At 37.3% G+C, this 22,751-nt stretch overlaps 1 protein-coding gene across 2 annotated transcripts in view; it reads right to left on the bottom strand.

Moving 5' to 3' along the window:
• RSF1 (remodeling and spacing factor 1) overlaps window positions 1-22,751 on the bottom strand; it is a 159,223-nt gene that overhangs the window by 53,820 nt on the left and 82,652 nt on the right. For both annotated transcript variants that reach the window (XM_043580136.1, XM_043580137.1), the window contains exons 3-5: window positions 15,751-15,843; window positions 15,104-15,309; window positions 2,980-3,134 (exon numbers count right to left, since the gene is read on the bottom strand). In XM_043580136.1, the coding sequence (XP_043436071.1) occupies window positions 2,980-3,134; window positions 15,104-15,309; window positions 15,751-15,843 (454 nt within the window). The remainder of the gene's footprint in view (window positions 1-2,979; window positions 3,135-15,103; window positions 15,310-15,750; window positions 15,844-22,751) is intronic.

Genomic DNA, 22,751 nt, shown 5'->3' with positions numbered 1-22,751 from the left:
GGGAGACACAGAATCTGAAACAGGCTTCAGGCTCTGAGCTGTCAGCACAGAGCCTGACGCGGGGCTCAAACTCACAAGCCGTGCCTAACATATAGGCAGAAGAGTATGACTGCAAAATTTAACAAAAGAAAGACTTTTTCCAATTAGCAGAAGAAAACTAAAATAAAGGTTAGGATTTCCTTCAACTTTGTTTTTCCCCATAAAATTTCCTTTTTTAATTTTTTCATCCCTTCTAAATTAGAATACAGTATCTAACATGGAGTAAAAATATAGATTCAACTTCATGGCATCCTGTAAGTAACTTCCAGGTAGTATATCACCTAACAAAATATCCTGGGTCTTAAACAGAGAAGGACTTAAGTTATACCTAACACTTGCTTTGCAATCTATTATAGTCTGAGAATAATAGTCAACAAATTTTAAAGAGCTTCAAGCTCTTACAGTAGTAGTATGACTGACCCTAATGTGAGTGTGAAAAAAATGAGTGTCAGCAGAACTTGGAAAAAGGATCAAGATTAGGAGATTCTAGATGGCCCTGAAGAATAACTAGAATTTCCACACTGGAGTAACATTATCTCGAGATAAAAGCATGATAAGACACGGAAAGAATGCCCAAGACACCAGGAGAAAATAAAGAAGTCTAGATAATCTGGAACCAGTGATCCTGTAAGAAAACAGGCCAGACTAGGAGATTCTGAATGGCAGTTTAAGAAATTCAGACTTTTTCAAAGGCAATTCTAATTACATTTGAAATTAAAAAACCAATTTAATTATTTAGTTAGTGAATGTTTTTGGACATATGATGCCATTTTTGGATCTTTTTTCTGCCTATTTTTATATGTAATGCATTTCTTCTTGGCATGTATATAAAAAGTAATTTTCCTAAGGTTAGACACAAAGCATGACAATTTAACAAAGAAAAATCTATTTCAGTTCAAGAGTAAGAGTAACTGTTTTATTCTTTATTCATTTCCTGTTTATTTTTTCCTCCCTGATGTCTGATTTCCGAATATCCCCCTAGCCCCCCGCCCAAGGGGGGCTATATCTAATAGTTTGTTTATATCTAATAGTAATAAAAATGACAAGCCCAGAATCCCATTTCTTTGGTCTTGGTTGGAACAGAACATAATTACACCTGAGAGGATAGAGTAAGAGATAGGGCTTTGGGGGCTGAATAAAACTGTCTACTACAAATTATATGTTAGTGCAGCATCGAAAGTACAGGCACTCTGGACAAAGACCCGAAAGACTGCCCAAGTGTGAATACTGGGTGCACCACTAACAGGTTATGTGACTCTGGGAAAGTCACTCAAACCTCTCTGTATCGCGTTTCTCTCATCTGAAAACAACAACAATGAACTAATGCCATGCCTAACAGTTGTTGCGAAGATTATATGACTTACTCTATGTAAATCACTGAGAACAGTGCTTGACACATGGGCAGTGGTATGTGCCAGCTATTTTATCCACTTTAGTGTAAGCTTCACAAAGACAAGGATTTCAGTCTTTGTCTACTAAAATGGTGTTTGGAACACAGGTGTACAGTAAGTATTTCTTGTCAGATGCTTAATGAACTGAGCCACCCGGGGGGCCCCTCGTTGTGCTTTCTCTTAACTCTTGAGGGTGATAACATCAGCATTCACTAAGGAGTAGTGAAAGACTTTGTTGTATTTTTGAACAGACTTTGAAAGACTCTGTTGTATTTGAGACAAAACAGCTTTTTGAAAGACTGTTGTATTTAGACAAATACAAGGTTAGGAGGAAACTGCCTCTATAACCTTTTGCTATTCAAAGTGTGGTCCTTTGACCAGCATCATCAGTGTCACCTAGGTCCTTATTTAATATGGCAAATCGGCAGCCTCACATCAGATCAACTCAATCAGTGTCTGCACTATAAAAAGATCACCAGGTAAACAGCATGTCTATTAACATTTGAGAAGTACCGCCCTAGATCACTCTAGTTGAAGAGTATAGGTGATACAAAGATCAGGGTTTAAATCTAGACTCTGACACTTTATTATCTATAGCAGTGAGGGCAAGTTTATAAACTTCCTAATTCCCTCAACTCTAAAATCGAAATAATAGTAGTAGTTACTTCAAGGAGCTGCTATGATGATGAAATGAAAATGTACACACAGCATTTTGTGGGCTGCACTGTAACATGACTAGTGGGAATATAAAATGGTGCAGCACCTGTAAAAAACGGTATGGCAGATCCTCAAACTACCATATGATTCAGCAATTCCACTTCTAGGTATATACCCAAGAGAAGTGAAAGCAGGAGCTCGAACAGATATTTGTACACCTGTGTTTGTAGCAGCACTATTCACAACAGCCGAAAGGTGGAAGAAACTCAACTGTCTACTGACAATGAATAAATAAAAACATGACACACATACACAGTGGATTATTACTCAGCTTGTCATTATGCTCAGTGAAATTAGCCAGTTACAAATGAACAGTCTATGATTTCTTGAACACAAGATTCCTAGAGTCAGGCAAACTCAGAAAGTAAAATGGTGGATGCCAGGGGCTAGGGAGAGGGGTTAACAGGTACAGAGTTTCAGATGGGGAGGATGACTCCGGAAACAGATGGTGGTGACAGATGCCCAACAACGTAAATGTACTTCATGACACAGAATTGTACACTTAAAATGATAAATTCTATGTTATGGTCATTTTACTCCAATGATAAAAAAGAGTTCACTAAGTATCTTTGCATTCTTAAAATAGTAAAAATGTTTTGATGATCTGAACATGTTTTATTTAAACTTTTTAAATGTTCAATATAAAAGATGATAGTACTCAATGGCTTTTTGCTTCTTATTTTTCATTAAAGAAAAGAAAAATCAACCTCCTTCTACAGGAAGACTTCAACTTTTCAAATTGAGAGAATTCTAATTAATACAGCTGGAAGCAGGAGTAGAAGAAGAGAGAAGAAATTACAAAACAAAGCAAAACAAAACACACAAAAAAAACCTTGTTTAGGTGCTTCTTCCTCCTTTTTAGTCTCCTCATCCTCTAAGCTGGGACTTTCCCGGGAAGAGTTGTCCTGTTGGCTAGAGTTTTTCAGTAGCACAGGATCAATCTGTGCTTTCAGGAGGGCAAGAGTCTCAGCCAACTCGTTTCGATTTCTAAATAAGGGAAAAAACAAAACAGCATAAAATTCTTAATTCTGTTCTAAAGAGCTTTCAAAATAATACCTATTAGAAATTAAAATAAAAAGAAACACAATCAAGAACACCCAAAACCCTGGTACACCTCATCTTAATTAACTTGAATTTAAGTACTAGGAATTAATGCATATTAAATATACTATTCTGCAAAAGGAAGGAATCTATACTCTCTATTGATTAAAATGCCAATGCAAATCTCTTTGGCTGAAAAGAACAGTAGGAACAAAATTAAAATTCAAAATCTGGTAATTTTTAAAAGTAGTATGCAATCTCTAAGAAGTACAAAAGCAATGTCAAATTTCCCTGAAGAGGCATTTGTTTTAAACAAAATGATTCAAGTTAAAAAAAAAATTTTTTTTTAAACATTTATTTATTTTTGAGAGAGACAGAGACAGAGTGCGAGCTGGGGAGGGGCAGAGAGAAAGGGAGGCACAGAATATGAAGCAGGCTCCAGGCTCTGAGCTGTCAGCAAAGGGCCCAATGTAGGACTGGAACTCATGAACTGTGAGATCGTGACCTGAGCCAAATAACCGACTGAGCCACCCAGGTGCCCCAAAATGATTCAAGTTCTTGATTCATTTGTAAGTAAGAAAGCTTTTCCATCTACAGAGAGAATAACATTTGATGCTGTTATAACATTATGATCCAGGTCTTTATGAATAATTACAGCAAAGTCAGCTCTTACAACACAGTTCAAAAACCTAAGAATTTAGGAAACTGGATGTTGTTCTGTTAATTATAGTTTGCAACTACAAGAAGAGACTTCAATTTCAAAAAAAAAATACAAGAAAACCCTGGGGCACCTGGGGGGCTAAGTCGGTTGAACATCTGACTTCGGCTCAGGTCATAGTCTCACAGTTCATGAGTGCAAGCCCCACATCTGGCTCACTGATGCCAGTGAAGAGCCCACTTCAGATTCTTTGTCGCCCTCTCTGGCCCTCCCCCATTTGTGCTCTCTCAAAAATAAATAAACACTTAAAAAAAAAATACATGGGGGCGCCTGGGTGGCGCAGTCGGTTAAGCGTCCGACTTCAGCCAGGTCACGATCTCGCGGTCCGTGAGTTCGAGCCCCGCGTCAGGCTCTGGGCTGATGGCTCGGAGCCTGGAGCCTGCTTCCGATTCTGTGTCTCCCTCTCTCTCTGCCCCTCGCCCGTTCATGCTCTGTCTCTCTCTGTCCCAAAAATAAATAAACGCTGAAAAAAAAATACATGAAAATCCCAAATAAATAAGATTTAACCTATCAATTCTCTATTTTTACTACCCAGACCAGAACTGTGTGAGAGATGATTGATTTAAATGCTGCCTATAGACAAGAAAACTCACTTGGGTATTTCTCCTCCCCAGATAAGCAATGTGTAAAAGTGAAGAGAACAATGAAACCCTGGACTAAGAGTTGGAAAAGTCAGCTCTAGATCTGCCACTGAGTTAATTAATACCATGATCTTCCCATCTGTGTTGTCAAAACAATGTGTATACATCTCTAATCCTATGTAGTTTGTATTCAAATGAAATTATTTCTGTTCTTATCTGCCATGCCATACATGTCTCTATCCTGTCCCCTTCTACCTCCATCCCAGCTTAACTCTGGTGACAGTAGGGACACTGACTTATGAAGTAGGCTCTTAAGGAAATATTTAATGAATGAATAGAATCCCTATTCCTAACCTAGATGACTGTGTCCCTGGACAAGTCATAGAGCTTCAAAAGGCCTCAGCTTCCTTATCTATAGAATAAAAGACAGGATTCGCTCAAATATTATTAAAACAGCCTCCTAAGGAAGTAATAAAATTGTCACTGATGGGAATATTAAAATTTTGTTATTGTATATGGTAATGAACACACAAGTTTATACATATTATTGTATATGGGAATGAATTCACAGGTTACCACATTACAAATAAAGTGAAGTTCTAGAATTATAAATTATCTAATAGTAGGAGGTCAGATTAAGATGCTCTTTCAGGATGCTGGCACTGCCTCCACATTACAAAAAGTAACTTAGAGATAAGTTAGAGATATTAAATAAATTTAGTTTTGGCAAAGTTCACATTTCCTATAACTTCATTACACCAACCTGCTTCTAACCTAAGACTCTATCCACTTAATGTTATTACTTCTCTTAGTACACTGAGAATGCCACATGTACAAAGTGTCTCAATCTTCTTGTTATTTTTTGAAGTCATGCTGGGAACTGAATATATTAAGTTATTCACTGTATGTATTTAAAAAAGTTTCCAAACATAAGAAAAGAACCAATACTACCACAAAATCCATGTTAATTATTTGACTAAACAACAAAAAAACTTAGCAGAAAAATTCATTAAAGAACTCCATAATGGGGCACCTGGGTGTCTCACTCAGTTAAGCGTCTGACTTCGGCTCAGGTCATGATCTTGTGGTTCGTAGATTCGAACCTCGCTCGGACTCTGTGCTAACAGTTCAGAGCCTGGAGCCTGCTTCAGATTCTCTGTCTCCCTCTCTCTCTGCTCCTCCTTCACTCATACTGTCTCTCTCTCTGTCTCAAAAATGAACATTAAAAAAAATTTTAATATTAAAAAAAAAAAACCTCCGTAAAAGCTTTTAACCCAACTACTGTGTTAAAATGCAAGCCTCATGTAGTCATAATTGTATGAAAACAGACAACTACCCACATTTGGAGTTCTCCTATTTTGATCTAAAAATGAAATTTAGTATGCTAAATAAGTTTTTTAAAAATCCCAAATTTGAGGATGCCTGGGTGGCTCAGTCAGTTGAACATCCCAACTGTTGATTTTGGCTCAGGTCATGATCTCACAGTCGTGGGATGGGAGTCCCGCATTCAGGCTACTTGCTGAGCATGGAGCCTGCTTGGGATTCTCTCTCTTCCTCTCTTTGCCCCTCTCCAGTTCATATGTGTGTGTGTGCTCTCTCCCAAACATTTTTAAAAAATAAAAAATAAAAAAATCCCAAGTTTTGAACTAGTCAGAGGGGATTTTTATAAATAATCATATATTCAAATTATACCCCAAATTCTTATCACTATCTCCAGGAAATCTTAGACTAGACTATGGATGCTAACAATAATTCAGTGGCTCTGTTCTCCTTCCTTCCAGGGCTTGTTTTTCTCTAAAATGTTTCGTCACTCAGGTGTATTAGATATAACCCTACAGGGGTGCCTAGGTAATGCAGTTGGTTGAGCGACTGAGTTTGGCTCAGGTCATGATCTCACGGTTTGGGAGTTCAAGCCCTGCATCGAGCTTGCTGTTGTCAGGACAGAGCCCACTCCTGATCCTCTGTCCCCCAATCACTCTGCCCCTCCCCTGCTAGCGCTCTCTCTCTCTCTAAAATAAATAAAACACGAGATAAAAAAATAAAGATATATCCTTCAAAAATACCATGCTCTCTTAGAATGTCAAGTTTGCATTTCTGTTCTCTTGGCTTGAATGTGTTTCCCATAGCTAGCCAACCCTAACTATTCTTTCAAAGACAAGCATAGAATGAATAAACAAATGTGGTATATCCATGCAAGCAATACTATTTAGCCATAAAAAGGAACACAGTAATGATTCTAAGTATATTAACGAACCCTGAAACCATTATGTTCTCTGAAAGAAGCCAGACACAATGGCCACATATTACATAATTCTATGTATGTGAAATGTCTGGAATAGGCAAATTATAGAAACTGAAAGTAGATCGGCAGCTGCCATGGGCTGTGTAAAGGGAGAATGGTGAATAAAACTGCTAATGTCCAGGGTAGGCAGTACAGGGTTGCTCTGCTGGGTGGGGAAAATGTCCTGGAGTTTGAAAGCTGTGATGGCTGCACAACTTTGTGAATATACTAAAAATCACCTAAACTGTATTAAAAACAAAATTAATAGTGGCTTAGGGGCACCTGGGTGGCTCAGTCAGTTAAGCATCTGACTTTGGCTCAGGACATGATCTTGTGGTTCATGAGTTTGAGCCCTGTGTCGGGCTCTGTGCTGACAGCTCAGAGCCTGGATCCCGCTTCAGATTCTGTGTCTTCCTCTCTCTGCCCCTCCCCTGCTCATGCTTTCTCTCTCTCTCAAAGAATAAATGAACATAAAAAAAAAAAAATTAATGGTGGCTTGGATAAGAACATAGCAATGAAGTGGATGAGGAATGATCAAACACTGGATACATTTTGCACAGACAGCTGTTTGGATTTGCTGATAGAGTGGATGTGAAGTGTGAGAAAAAAGACAAGTCAAGATTGTATCCCAAAGTTTTAGCCCCAAGCAGCTGAAAGGATGTGGCTGCTATTAACTGAGATGGGACAAAATGTTGAAGTGGAAAGGTTAGAAGCCCAGATTAACAGGCAGATTGATTTTGACGTAACAGATTCTAAACTCTTGTGTTTTACTATCTGTACCTTAAGTTAATTCAGACTTTGGTGAAATGGAGCATATCATCCTAATTATTATATTGTGAAAATTATTTTTCCTAGTAGTCTAAGTCTAAGGTTTGCTCAGAGTTAGAATTAGTGGTAGGGATTAAACCTTTAAGAAGCAATTGAGCTGGTAGTACAGTACAATAAAAACTTAAAAAAAAAAAAAAAGACAACACAAAAACAAAGCCAAGCATAGGCATCATCTTCTCCCAAGTATGGGTTAGGTATCTGATTCCTAAATAGCACACCAGAATGACCTCCATCAGAGATCACATTTATGATCTTATATTATCATTTGCTATTTCCCTGTATCTTTCTCTCACAATTTGGAACTCCTTAAGAAACTACATCATGTCTTTGCCTTTTCAGGGCACAGCACAGTGTGAATATAGCAACTCTGTAAATATATATAGTATAGGATTACAGGGTTCGGCAATATTCTACCTTTTTTTCATCTGATTGCAAATTAATGAGGTGACAAAATAGGGAAGATAATGGAATGTGACAGTATTTCCTATGGGGGCCAAGAAACTGAAGGAAGGCATTAATGGGTAATATCCACAGTATTGATAACAGAACTTAACATCAGCGAGTGATTACTGTGTTCCGAGCACTACTCCAAGCACTTTACATGAACTAGTTCATATAATTCCAATATAACCTGATTATAGGTACTGCTGTTATTACCCCCATTTTATAGATGAAGAAAGTGAGGACACTGCAGAGATGTATAGTAATCTGCCTAAGGTTGCAGTTAGCATAGATTAAAGGCAGGACTGAATTACAGTCTGACTTCAGAGACCATCTTCTCAATCACTGTGCTATACTAGCAACATACGGTTTACAAATGTCTTTGACAGAGTCTGTAATTTTGGGTACATGAAAACTCAACCTGTTTAGAATTCAGGTTTTTGAAAATGATTGTCAAACCCTTTTAATTCTTAAAGCATTTTTATTGTATAATTTACATACTTTGAAATGAAAAGATTTTAAATGTTCAGTTAATCAGTTTTGACATTTTCATGGCTTTCAAGTTTTGGCAAGTATGAATAAAGCTGCTATAAACATTTGTGTGCAGGTTTTTATGTGAACATAACTCTTTAACTCCTTTGGGCAAATACCAAGGAGTATGGCTGCTGGATCATATGGTGTTTAATTAGGTAAGAAACCATCGGCTGTCTTTCAAAGTGGCTATGCCATTGTGCATTCCCACAAGCAATGGCAGAAAGTTCCTGCTACTCCACATCCTTGTCAGCATTTGGTGTTGTCAGTGTTCTGGATTTTGGCCATTCTAATAGGCATATAGTAGTATCTCATTTTAATTTACATTTCACTGATGACATATGATGTGGACCACTTTTCATGTGTATATCTGTTCAAATATACGTGTGTATTTGTCATCTGTATACCTTTGTTGCAAAGGAATCTGTTAAGGTCTTTGGTCCATTTTTAAATCACGTTTTCTTATTGTTGAGTTTTAAGAGTTCTTTATATATTTTGGATAACAGGCCTTTATCAAATATATCTTTGGTAAATATTTTCTCCCAGTCTGTGGCTTAGCTTTTTATTATATTGACAATGCCCTCCCAGAACGGAAATTTTTAATTATAATGAAGCCCAGCTCTTATCAATTCTTTCTTTCATGGATTGTACCTTTGGTATTGTACCAAAAAAGTTATCAGCAAACCCAAAATTGTCAATCTGCTTCTGTGCTATCTTCTTAGACACTTATAGTTTTGCATTTTATATGGAGATATGTAATTCATTAAAAAAAAATTTTTTTTAACATTTATTTATTTTTGAGACAGAGAGAGACAAAGCATGAACGTGGCAGGGTCAGAGAGAGGGAGACACAGAATCTGAAACAGGCTCCCGGCTCTGAGCTGTCAGCACAGAGCCCGATGGCAGGGCTCGAACTCACGGACTGCGAGATCATGACCCAAGCCAAAGTCAGCCGCTTAACTGACTGAGCCACCCAGGCTCCCCGATATGTAATTCATTTTGAGTTAATTTTTCTTAAGGGTGTAAAGTGTCTAGATTAAATGTTTTACATATGGATGTCCATTTTTTCCAGCATTTTTTCTCCATCGTATTGTCTTTGCTCCTTTGTGAAAGATCAGTTGACTATATTTATACGGATTTATTTCATAGCTCCCTATTCTGTTCCACTATATACTTGTCTAGTCTTTTTTTTTTAAGTAATCTCTACGTACAACATGGGGTTCGAACTCATGACCCCGAGATGAAGAGTCACACACTCCACCAACTGAGCCAGCCAGGCATCCTTATATTTGTCTGTTCTTTCACCAATACCACACTGTCTCAATTACTGTAGCTTTATAGTAAGTCGTGAAGTTGGGTAGTGTCAGTCTTATAATTTTGTTTTTCTTCAATATTGTGTTGTCTATTTTGGGTTTCTTGCCTCTCCATATAAACTTTATTTTATGAGAGAGAGAGAGAGAGAGAGAGAGAGAGAGAGAGAGAGGCAGGTAGAGGGAGAGAGAATCTTAAGCAGGTTCCATGCTCAGTGCGGAACCCGATGTGGGGCTCAATCCCACAACCCTGGGATCATGACCTGAGCCAAAATCAAGAGTCAGACGTTCAACCAACTGAGCCACCCAGGTGTCCCTCTTCATATAAATTTTAAAATAAGTTTGCCAATATCCACAAAATAACCTCAGAGATTTTGGTTACGATTGCATTAAATCTATAGATTTTAGGTTGGGAAAAAGTGACGTTTTGGCAATATTAAATGCTCATATCCACAAATATGGAATATCTATTTATTTAGTTCTTTTTTGGTTCTTTCATTAGAGTTTTATAGTTTTCCTCAGATAGATTTGTTTATATTTTGTTGTATTATACCAAAGTATTTCAATTTGGGGGGAGATAATATAAATGGTATTGTGTTTTTAAATTCAGATTTCACATATTCACTGATGGTATGGTATATAGGAAAGCAACTGACATTTTGTTTATTAATCTTGTATCTTGCTACCCTGCTATAATCACTTATAAGTTCCAGGAGAGTTTGTTGTTAACTCTTTCAGATTTCCTACATAGATGATCATGTCATTTGCACATAAAGATGGTTTTCTTTTTTGCTTCCCAATCTATCTCTTACTTCCTTTTCTTACTGCATTAGCTAGGACTTTGAATACGATGTTGAAAAGGAATTTTTAAGGATTTTTACATCTAAGTTCATGAGAGATACTGGTCTACACTTTCCCTTTCCTGTAATGTCTTTGTCTGGTTTTGTTATTAGGGTAATGCTGGCCTTATAAAATGAATTAGGCATTATTCCCTCTCCTATCTTCTGAAAGAGACTGAAGGGAATTTAATTCCTTCCTTAAATGTTTGGTGGAATTCGCTAGTGAACCCATCTGGGCTTGTTGCTTTCTGTTTTAGAAGGTTATTAATCATTGATCCAATTTATTTAATAGATAGAGGCCTGTTCATATTGTCTACTTCTTCTTGTGAGAATTTTGGCAGATCATGTCTTTTAAGGAATTGGTCCATTTCATCTAAGTTATCAATTTCTGTGTACAGTTGTTCACGGTATTTCTTTATTATCCTTTTAATGTCCCTGGGATTTGTAGTAATGCCCCTTCTTTAATTTCTGATATCACTAATTTGTGTCCACTCTTTTTTTCTTAGTTAGCCTGGCTAGTGGCTTATCAATCTTGTTGATCTTAAAAAAAAAAAAAACCAGCCTGTTTTATATGCAAAGTTTTTCCAAACATTGCTTTCACTGCAAATTTTCAACCACAAATTTTGACAAGTTGTACCTGCATTTTCATTTAACTCAAAATATTTAAAAATTTGTCTTAAGATTTCTTCTTTGGGGCGCCTGGGTGGCGCAGTTGGTTAAGCATCCGACTTCAGCCAGGTCACGATCTCGCGGTCCGTGAGTTCGAGCCCCATGTCAGGCTCTGGGCTGATGGCTCGGAGCCTGGAGCCTGTTTCCAATTCTGTGTCTCCCTCTCTCTCTGCCCCTCCCCCGTTCATGCTCTGTCTCTCTCTGTCCCAAAAATAAATAAACGTTGAAAAAAAAAAATTAAAAAAAAAAAAAAAAGATTTCTTCTTTGACCCACATGTTATGTAAAAGTGTATTATTTAACATCTAAGTATGTGGAGATTTTAAAGCTCTCTTTCTATTACTGATTTCTAGCTCAATTCCATTTTGTGGTCTGAAAGCAGACACTGTATATTGCCTAGGTATTAAATTTTAAGAAGATCAAATATAGAAAATTCTTTTTTTATGGATCACTGTTTTTACAAAAAAATATTCCATTTGATTTTTAAATTGCAAAGTTCAGTTTAAAAATTTATCAGGGGCTGACTTACAGGGATGCTTAGATGGCTCAGTCAGTTAAGCATCCAACTCTTGTTTTCAGGTCAGGTCGTGATCTCACAGTTCATAAAACTGAGCCCTGTGTCAGGCTCCGCGCTGATAGCGTGCTTGGGATTCTCTCTCCCCCTCTGTCTCTGCCCCTCCCTGGCCTGTGTGTGCACTCATTCTCTCTCTCTCTCTCAAAATAAAAATACACTTAAAAAAAAAAAAAAAAGGCTGACTTACAGCTTGAAAAAACTCAGAATTCTAGGGGCACCTGGGTGGCTCAGTCAGTTAAGCGACCGACTTCGGCTCAGGTCATGATCTTGCGGTCCGTGAGTTCGAGCCCCGCGTCGGGCTCTGTGCTGACAGCTCAGAGCCTGGAGCCTGTTTCAGATTCTGTGTCTCCCTCTCTCTCTGACCCTCCCCCGTTCATGCTCTGTCTCTCTCTCTCTCAAAAATAAATAAATGTTAAAAAAAAAAGAAAGTCTGATTTAAAAAAAAAAAAGAAAAAACTCAGAATTCTAAAGACGAGTTAACTTTTGTCACATAACCTTGTTTTAAGACTGAGACAGAAACATATTTCCAACACCAGAAATCTCCATGAAAATTAGCAATACTTTGAAGAAATAGTTTTAAACAAAAGAAGCAGACTTTTCATTTCACTAGTAAAAATTATATTCACCAATGAAGAAAAATATCCAAGAGCGATCTATTAAATAAAAAAGTCAAAATTCTATTTGCTTTACTTGCTCTTCATTTATTATCTCAGTTTCTAAGTGAATTTCTTGCCGAAAAGATTACTGCCTCCTTAAAAACTCCACTCATACAAGTTTAGAAAATGCTTCTGACAGCATCGATCAGTCTTCAGACAACAATTTCTCTGCAATATAAAAAAAGCAAATGTTCTCACTTCTGTAAGCACAGTTCTACTTCCCCATAATTTGTATCCACGGATCCTGGCTCAGTGCTTGAGAGAAATACTCTTACACAAATCAATCCTTTAAATGTTTAAAGATAATTATATCTCCCTAAATTTCTACTAAATCAAGTATTTTTAGTTCATTCAACCATCTTCTTTGTGGTCCTTCCCATAAAGCATTTATTCTACCATATTAATATTCTTCTTAGAGTTAGGCATCCACATCTAAATACTAGACTCCAGGAAGGATGTCATTACAGCCAAGTGGGATAATGTCCTACACATTATTTTGGGTACATAATGTATTTTAATGACAATGAAGATCATAATTTTGGTGACAGTCAAGAATAACACAATGCTTTTCACATTCAACATTCACAAAAATAAGAGACCTATATGGACAAGGCGGTTCACTACATTTGTCAAAATTAGTACTCCTGCATCAAGTTAAAGGTAACTAAAATGCCTTGTGACAGAACATGTCAAGTATATGAAGTATAAACAGACCAAACTGAGGATTTACGGAAAACCATGGTACTTGCCCAGAAAATACATATATTATATACAACTAAGAGCTATTATTTATAATATAAGGGATTTCACAGGTGCCTGAAGCCCATCTATAGATCCCGAAGCTACATTATTCATCAGTATAACCATAATTGCTCAGCATAGTACCTAATTACACAAGTAGATATGCAATATAAATTTATATATTCCTCACAATAACTTTATTATCATCCTCATTCTAAAGTGCAGAAAAGTGAATATCAAAGAAATTAAGTAATCTGCCTTCAGATGGTAAGTAGAGGAACCCAGATTCAAGCACAGTTAGCTCTAACCACATCATCTAAACACTTCTCTCACATCATCCATCAGGGTATAATCTACGCTATACATTAGAAATTGCTTTAAGCATTATGACTGATCAGAAATAATAATAATGATTTTTCTCTGTCAGATTTTCTTCATCTACAAAGTAGAGAATATTTCTTAAATAACTATGCAAGGTGGATACAAGAAATAGTATAAGTGGTAGAACATCACGAACAGAACCTCATTCAATGTATCACAGGGAGAGATGGTAAGTGACTTTCATTTCAGGATTATTTGTTTAGTAAATTAACTATATGGAGAACCAGACTATATTATAGTATGATTGAAGGCAGCTTATAAAACAAGCCCCTACAAAGTCATTCAATTCACATTAATTCTTAAGGAATTGAAGTTGAGCTTCTCTGACCCAAACAAATATTCTAAGTTCCCACAGATTCCCTCTTCAAAACACTAATAAATAACCACTAAACAAAAATCTGCTAAAACTCAAATGAGCAAAAACAGAGAGGAATAAAAGTCAAAGGAGTTTTTCATAAGTCAGGTTATATATCCACTAGTTCTCCCTACTTTAGTTATACATTTAGTTATAGATCCTGATAACTTTGAAATGAATATAAAATGTGGGTACTAGTGAAATAAATTCTAAATAATTAAGTTGCAAAAACAGAAAGTTAGAGACACAAAATTCTGAATAATGATCCCGGAGTCACTTATTAATCAAAAAATAAAGTTTTATTTTAAGGTTTTACATGAAATGTTTCCAAATATATCAATTAATACAAATAAGAGGGTACCTGGCTAGCTCAGCTGGTAAAGCATGTGACTCTTGATCTCAGGGTTGTGGGTTCTAGCCCCACATTGGGTGTGGAGATTACTTATAAATAAAAGCTTTAAAAAATAAACACAAATAAGGAACAAAGATTTTTTTTTCAAAGGACTACCAAAAAACCCGCCAAACCCCCCAAAACACCCAAAATATTTGTCAGATTTCTTCAGAACCCTAATGAAGAAATGTATACACAGCAAAAATTAAAAATATACTAAAGTGCAAGATGAATTGGCCAAATGAAATAAATTGAATAGAAATAGAAATAAATTAATAGAAAACTATAGCTAGGTAAGAACCAAGTAATACTTTGCTTGTATTGTTGCCTAATGATGGGTTTTTCTGTGCATATTATTGCTACATTATTATTTGTCAGATTCCACCTTCCTGAAGCATAACGTACATGTGCTAATATGGACCACCATGCTAAATGTAGTTATTTATTTGACAAATAATTAAGTGCCTACTATGGGTATTGTGCTGGTCACTAGGCTAGGTCCCAACAACTCTCCAAACCCACAAAAAAAAAGGACCACCCCAGCCTCAGAGATAATAATCTTATAGAGAAGAGATTAAAGAAACACACAAGTAAACATGAAAAGACTTCAATAAAAGGTACCTGACAATGCATTTCCATGAAGAGCCATCTTGATCGTCTTGTTCTTCTATGTACATTCTGACATTGTGATCTTGATCCAACTGGTACCAGTACATAAGGCCATCTTTGTCTCGGCCAATTGGCTGGAGACGCATGGTATCAGCATCTTCCTCATTGATAATGTTTTTGAATTTGAGATTGTCATCAAATTGACACTCGCAGAGGTACTGGAAAATAGTCATAACATGGCTTAAAATACTCTATAAATGTTTCTCCATCACAGTAAATGTGATATGTTTAACCACAGAACTGATTCAGGAACAAGAGCAGAAAAAATACATGTAGTTTATCCATCTTTCCCTATCCTCTCCCCACTTTTGTACAACCTGTTTGGAATAACCAATTTAAAAAGATATATTTCAAGTTAACATTTTATTTTAGTATTTTATAAGTTTATAGGCTTATTGTAATCAATGACACAAAAATCATGTTATATTTCAAAAGCACTATGTTTGTATTAGTCTCCCAAATTTCTTTCTTATGTATAAAATTTCCTTATGTATAAAATTTTCAATGATTCTTTCTGTTAAAGCTTTTATGCACATTTTTCTTGAAATGGCTATCAGTGAATTAATTAAAATAATTGTAACAGATAATAAATTCATTACCTTTAAGAGCGCTAGTTTGCATTCAACACTCATTTCAAGATAGCCCTTCTTCTCCATCTCCCATGCCCAGGTGCTATTAAACTCTTGACATATCTGTAAGAGAAAATTAATATCTTAATACATAAAATTTCTATTAACATTGGTATTTTGTTGTACAATTATGTTAACTGTTTTGTTTATATGTATTTATAATGGAACAAGTTTGTAACAAATACAATCCAAGCCAAATCAACCAGAAATGTTAACTACTGACTGACTGAATTAAAAAAAATTTTTTTAATGTTTATTTATTTTTGAGAGAGAGAGAGAGAGAGAGAGAGAGAGAGAGAGACAGAGAGAGCCCAACATGGGGCTCTAACCACGAGCTGCGAGATCATGACCTGAGCTGAAGTTGGATGCTTAAATGACTGAGCCACCCAGGCGCCCAGATTAATGACTGAATTTAAGGTAAGCAGTGATCTCTGTAGCTCTCTCCTCTGCTCTCAAGAATATTATACACATTTTATGGCACATTTTCCCAAATGCAAATAATTATCTGATTCCCCTTCCAAACAACCTAGAAGTTCCTTGAGGGTAAGGACAATAGTTTATCACTATGCCTAGAATAGAAGTAGGTTCAAAAAGCATGCCAAATTGCAGGCTATTTTTTAAAGTTTATTTATTTATTTTGAGACAGAGAGAGAGAGCGTACGCAAGCGGGGAAGGGGCAGAGAGAGAGGGAGGGAGAGAATCCCATGCAGGCCGATGCAGGGCTCGATCCCACAAACTGTGAGATCATGACCTGAGCCAAAATCAAGAATCAGATGCTTACCTGACTGAGCCACCCAGGTGCCCCTGTATGCATATTTTTTAACAGAGCCACTCTCCAACTAAATGTCCTTTATGGGTAAAGATTCTATTGCTTGGCATTTGAGACCTTCTATAATGTGGCATTAACTTGGGGCGCCTGGGTGGCGCAGTCGGTTAAGCGTCCGACTTCAGCCAGGTCACGATCTCGCGGTCCGTGAGTTCGAGCCCCGCATCGGGCTCTGGGCTGATGGCTCAGAGCCTGGAGCCTGCTTCCGATTCTGTGTCTCCCTCTCTCTCTGCCCCTCCCCCGTTCATGCTCTGTCTCTCTCTGTCCCAAAAATAAATAAACGTTGAAAAAAAAAATATATAATGTGGCATTAACTTAAATTTCTAGGCTTCGCTCCCTATACAAGCATATCAGGCAAACCAGAGTCACTGTAACAGTCTGAGGAAAGACATGGATAACCATACTACTCAATAATAAGGACTAATCAGGAGAAATGCCATGGACTGTACGACCTCTGTGAGCCAGTTTCCTCAGAAATAAAAGGGGAGCAGTAATAATATTGATCTTAAAGGTTATAAAATAGGCATGAAAATGATATAAAGTGTCTAGCAATTTCATGCTCTTTGGTCTAATCCAAGGAGTGAAGAATATAATGAAGGCCAAAGGAAAAGAACCAACCAAGGGACAAGATTATTTGGGAGCTTATGCAATTGGCTAGATAGGCAGGCAGGAGAAAAATAAACAGGCAAATGGGATTGCTTATATAACCACATCAACCTAGAAAGAAGACCGGGCTGGCCCTCCTAGGAGTTTTACCCTTTTCCTATCCAGCACCAGTGTCATCTTTTTTTACCGATTGTATAATAAAATTATAGGAGATCGTTGTTAGGATAGAAAAAGAAAATAAGGGAAGCAGTATGGCCAGGAACAACATAATGGGAGATCTTCAAAGGCACAAAGGAAGAATAAGGTTGCCATTCTCTGGAATACTGTAAGTCTCTGACTGACAATACTATCTTTTGTAGAGAGAGAGAGAAAAAAAATTGAGATATACAAAGTAAAAGGAAATTTTTGGAATATTACATAGGGAGGATCCTAATGTAATAGCTAAAAAGTCAGAATTTCAATGGACATTTTGCTGAAGAATATATACAAATGGCCAATAAGCACAGGAAAGTATGATCATCATAAGTCATTAGGGAAATGCAAATCAAAACCACGATGGAATACTACTTCATATCCATAAGGACAGCTGTAATCAAAAAAGAAAAATAATAGTAATGTTGGTGAGGATGAGGAGAGACTGAAACGCACAGGTTGTTGACAGGAATGTAAAACGGTAGAGCTGCTTCGTGAAAAAGCCAATCAGTTCCTCAAAATGTTAACACTGAGTTACTATGTGACTTAGCAATTCCATTTTTAGGTATTTATACAGGAAGAGAGAAAACACATGCCCATGCAAAAACCTGTACAAATGTTCATAGTGGCATTTTTTTATAAAAGCAAAACGGTGGAAATGATCCAAATATCAACTGATAAACATACAATGGAATAAACATACGAATGAATAAACATGTGAATAAACATACAATGGAATTTTATACAGCTATTAAATGGAATGAAGTAGTGACACCTTCTACAGCAGGGACAAATTTTAAAAAAATTAAGCTTGGTAATAGAAACCAGATACGAAAGGTTACATACTGTATGGTTCTATGTATATGAAATGTACACAATAGTCAAATACACACAGACAAAAAGTTTATTAGTAGTTAGTTGCCAGGGACTAGGTAGAGGGAGGAACAGAGTGATTGCTAATAAGTAGATTTCTTTTCCAAGTGATAAAAATGTCCTAGAATTAACGATAGTGGTGATGATTGTACATCCTTGTGAATATACTAAAAAATACTGAATTGTGTATTTTAAAAGGGTACGTTTCATGATATGTGAGTAATATCTCAATTTAAAAAAACAGAGGGACAGTCAAGAATGTAGAACCCAGCTTATGACTTGTGAGTGCTCTGCTGTATACCATGCCCCTAAAAGAAGAGGATGTTTGTTGACCATCTTTAATGGGTAAGGCTGGGGAAGCACACCTCCGGTATCTGAGAGGGGCTGGGAATGACACAGCTCCAATGCCTGCTCAACAACCCAAGCACGAAGGCTCACGCAGTCACAGATACCAAATACAAATGAACAACTTTTAATTATCTTTTACCGTGTGAAAGGGGAGAAAAGTGAAAGAGGAGTAGATAAATAGATAATTAAGATACAGGCCTCTCTGCCTTATACTACTTACCTTTCATTTACATACCTTATTTATATAGTTTAGGGTACAAAACTTTTGTGCTGATATTCAGATATGAATATGCTACTCATTTTGCTTCTTTAAGGGCAATGTAGACATATTATTATGCCATTTGAGGAAAAACAAAACACCTGAAACTTAATATTAGATATACCCAAATAGCCATTACCTATTGTTATCACAAAGTAAAGACTGTTAAAAATGAGTACTCTAAATGACACTTAAACAGTTCTGCAGGACCATATAAATTTGTACCAGAGGTCAGCAAACTTCTTCTGTTAAGGGCCAAACAGGAAATAATTTAAGCTCTGTAGACCATACAGTCTCTTTTCAACTATTCAACTCTGCTGTTCTAATGCAAAAGCAACCATAGAAAATACATAAATGAGTAAACTTGGCTATGTTCCAATACCACTTTATTTATGGATAAGGAAATTTGAAATTCATAAAATTTTCATATGTGTCAACCACTCTCCCAACCATTTAAATATGTAAAAACCACTCTTAGTTTTCAAGCTATACATAAGTAGACAGCAGGACAGATTTGGCCTATGGGCCAACATTTGCTAGAGCACCAGAAACTAGCTGTGTCTATCAGAGACTGTCTATGACAGCTATTCTTGGATCCTTGTGAGACAGGAAAACTAAAGGGACTCCATGAAAAAGTCCCTTTTTCCCTGCTTCTATTCCTGTTAGGACCAACACTCCCGCCTTTTACATGCCTTATAAAACAGATAACGTATGTCCTCCTTGTAAAGGTCAAGGAATTAATGATTTCTTTGGAAACTTTCCAGTAAAATAGATAACATCTAAGGAGTGACCAGGCAAGGTCATCATGAGTGTTTTCCAAGACCACTGACTCATTAAGACCCCCGGCTCCAGTGCACAAGTGACTTGTGGAGAACACCCGTTCCCAGATGCCAGAGAAGACTTGTGCACCAGAGCACAATCCTCAATAAAAACCCAGACCCCAAGCAAAGACAAGGCTCACTCTCCTTTCCTTTCTGAGTCTCCCAGATGCTCTGTCTGTATCTGCACTCTATGTCTTCAATACACTCTGCTCTCACTTCCTCTTGGTTTACATTTGATTTCTACACCATGCAAAGCCAAGGACCCTCTTGGCTGTCCTGGAAGACCCTCTGGGTCTGAGGACCCAGCCAACCTGCATTGCTTGAAAGCAAGGGGATCCTCACTAGGTTGGTAATTCATATTAACTCCCTAGGATCCAACTTGATTCTGACCAAATAGCCTTGTAAATGTAATTTGGTTTTGCATGCAATTTCTCTTTAGAGAATGTTCCAGCATCCAAAACATGAACATTTCTATACAATGTTCATATTTATCACTCTTTAAGTTATTATTCTATCATACTGATTTTATGTTTGATTCTCTAATCTGGTTAATGAGAGGTCATATCCAGTTGTATCCCCTGTATGGTGCCTAAAGACGGCCTTTCTGATACACACATGAAATCAATGCCATTCAGCCTGGGAGGACACTTGGCCACCAGCCTGCTGACACTCCAATACCCCAAGCCTGTCTTTTCCTCCTAACTTACAGAAAAACAAGGTTGAGGTTGGCAAAAGGCGGGAGCGGGGAGGGGGTGGATTTAAAGGCCACAACATCTCAATATTTACAGAAGAGGTGGTTTCACATGCCTACACAGCAAATACATGGAATTTATCTCAGTGAGATCATGAACAAACTAATCTTAAGAGTCATTTTCGAAAAATACTGCTTTTTTTGACAACTTAGAACATAAGGAATTAAAAGGGGGAGCTATGCAGCAGGGGGAGAGAACTGCAAAAACCCTCAGCATGAACATCCAGTACATTAAGAGACTAAATCAAATTCTAACGTGGCTTCAAGCAGTCTCAGGACATCTCTCTGGGATCACCCTGCTCCCATTGAGCTCCTGTCTTGAAAACTCAGGGTTTCCAAAAGAATTTAGTATGTGTTCCAGCCAACCCTATTCTTTGACCCTGAATTCCCTTTTCCATTTATTCAAAAAATAAACACCTTACAACTATAAATCTTTCCTCTGTCCCTTTGAGATGTATATGTATCTCCTATAACAGTGTCTTTCTCAAGGACCTGAAAGCCATTCCTTTGATTTGTAGTCATCAGGAAGGATATAGGACCTCCCAGAAACTGTGGGAGGGTAGAAAAGTTTATCTTTCATAGTTAGCAGGCACAGAAGGCCTAATCAGGTTGCCTGACTGACCCTCACACCTACTTTTCATAACTGTTCATTTCCCTAACCCCTTTTTCATCTCTCATTTCTACCTCCCAAAACCCTTAGTCTCCCTTTAAAAGGCCAGTCACCTCTGGGCAAAATGGAATTGAGCTCAGCTCCTTCTTCTACCACAACAGTTAGTGAATAAAGTCTGTCTTTACTGCCTTTTTTTTTTCTTAATGTTTTTATTTATTTTTGAGACAGAGAGAGACAGAACATGAGCAGAGGAGGGGCAGAGAAACACACAGAATCTGAAGCAGGCTCCAGGCTCTGAGCCGTCAGCACAGACCCCAACGTGGGGCTCAAACTCACGGAGTGGGAGATCATGACCTGAGCTGAAGTCAGACGCTTAACTGACTGAGCCATCCAGGCACCCCATGTCTTTACTGCCTTTTAACTAGTGTCTGGCTTTGGGGGGAAGGATCATCAGATACCATTCAGATGGAAATCTTTATTTTATAATTAAGAAACATGAAGTTTAAAGAGATTCATTTATCTGGTGATTCCACCAATATTCACTGAGTGAATATTCTATGGCAAGAACTAGTCAAGGGGCTGGGATACCATGATGAAGACAGACAACCTGCTACCATGAAGCTTATATTCTAAGAGGTAGTCAAACAGGTAAAAATAAGAAAACATTAAGTAGACACAAATCCTACATTGAAAATAAAATAGAGTAATGTCCTAGAGAAGTTTGATTATTACTCTGATTAGGTGCTCAGAAAAGGCCTCACATTTAAAAAGTTGACACTTGGGGCACGTGGGTGATTCAGTAAGTTGAGCATCTAACTCTTGATTTCAGCTCAGGTCATGATCCCACGGTTGGGGGATTGAGCCGTTGTCAGGCTCTGCACTGAGTGTGGAGCCTGCTTGGGATTCTCTCTCTCCCTCTCCACCACTCCCCACCCATGCTCTAACTTAAAAAAAAAAAAAAAAATTGACATTTGACACAAGAAGCTGAGACATGACTGAGAAAACAGAAATCAGCCACAAGAAGATCTGGAGTAGAAATGCAGATCCTGGCAGAAGAAACAAGCTAGCACAAAGGTCTTAAAGTTTGATATATTAAAAAAACAGAAAATAAAGTGTAAATGAAGCAGAATAAAGGGTAAAGTAGCAGAAGATAAGGTTAAAAAGGTAAGCAAGGGCAAAATTATGGTGGCCAGGGTAAGGAATTAAGATTTTATTTCAAATACAATGGGAGGCCACTGGTAGATTTTAAATGGAGGAATAACAAAATCTGATATATGTTTCAAAATTAGCTGCTGGAAAAAAATGGACAAAATGGAAACTGAGAAACCAATTTTAAGGCAAGAGATAATAATGTCATGGACTGTGGTGGCAGTAGTGGGAACAGAAAGAAGAAGCTGTATTTTAGAGAAAGAATCATCAGGACTTTTAATGGAACAGATATGTAGAGTGACTGGAAAGGAAAAACAAAGGTGACATCTACAATCCTTGGCTTGAACAAACGGAAGGATAAAAGTGCTTTTAATGAAAGTATTAAGACAATACCCAAGAGAAGGGAGTTAACAAGAGATGTTTTGTACCTAATGAGTTTGAGGTCATATATACATCATCTAAGAAGTATCTCACTTAAAGTTAGTGACTGAGCCAAGACTTGAAGCTTTTGACTCCTGGTTCAGAGTTCTTTCCAG

This window comes from Prionailurus bengalensis, chromosome D1, assembly GCF_016509475.1.
Source record: "Prionailurus bengalensis isolate Pbe53 chromosome D1, Fcat_Pben_1.1_paternal_pri, whole genome shotgun sequence".
Classification (NCBI taxonomy): Eukaryota; Metazoa; Chordata; class Mammalia; order Carnivora; family Felidae; genus Prionailurus; species Prionailurus bengalensis.
Note: the sequence above shows the minus strand (reverse complement) of the source record. Positions and strands in the feature narration are given on the sequence as shown.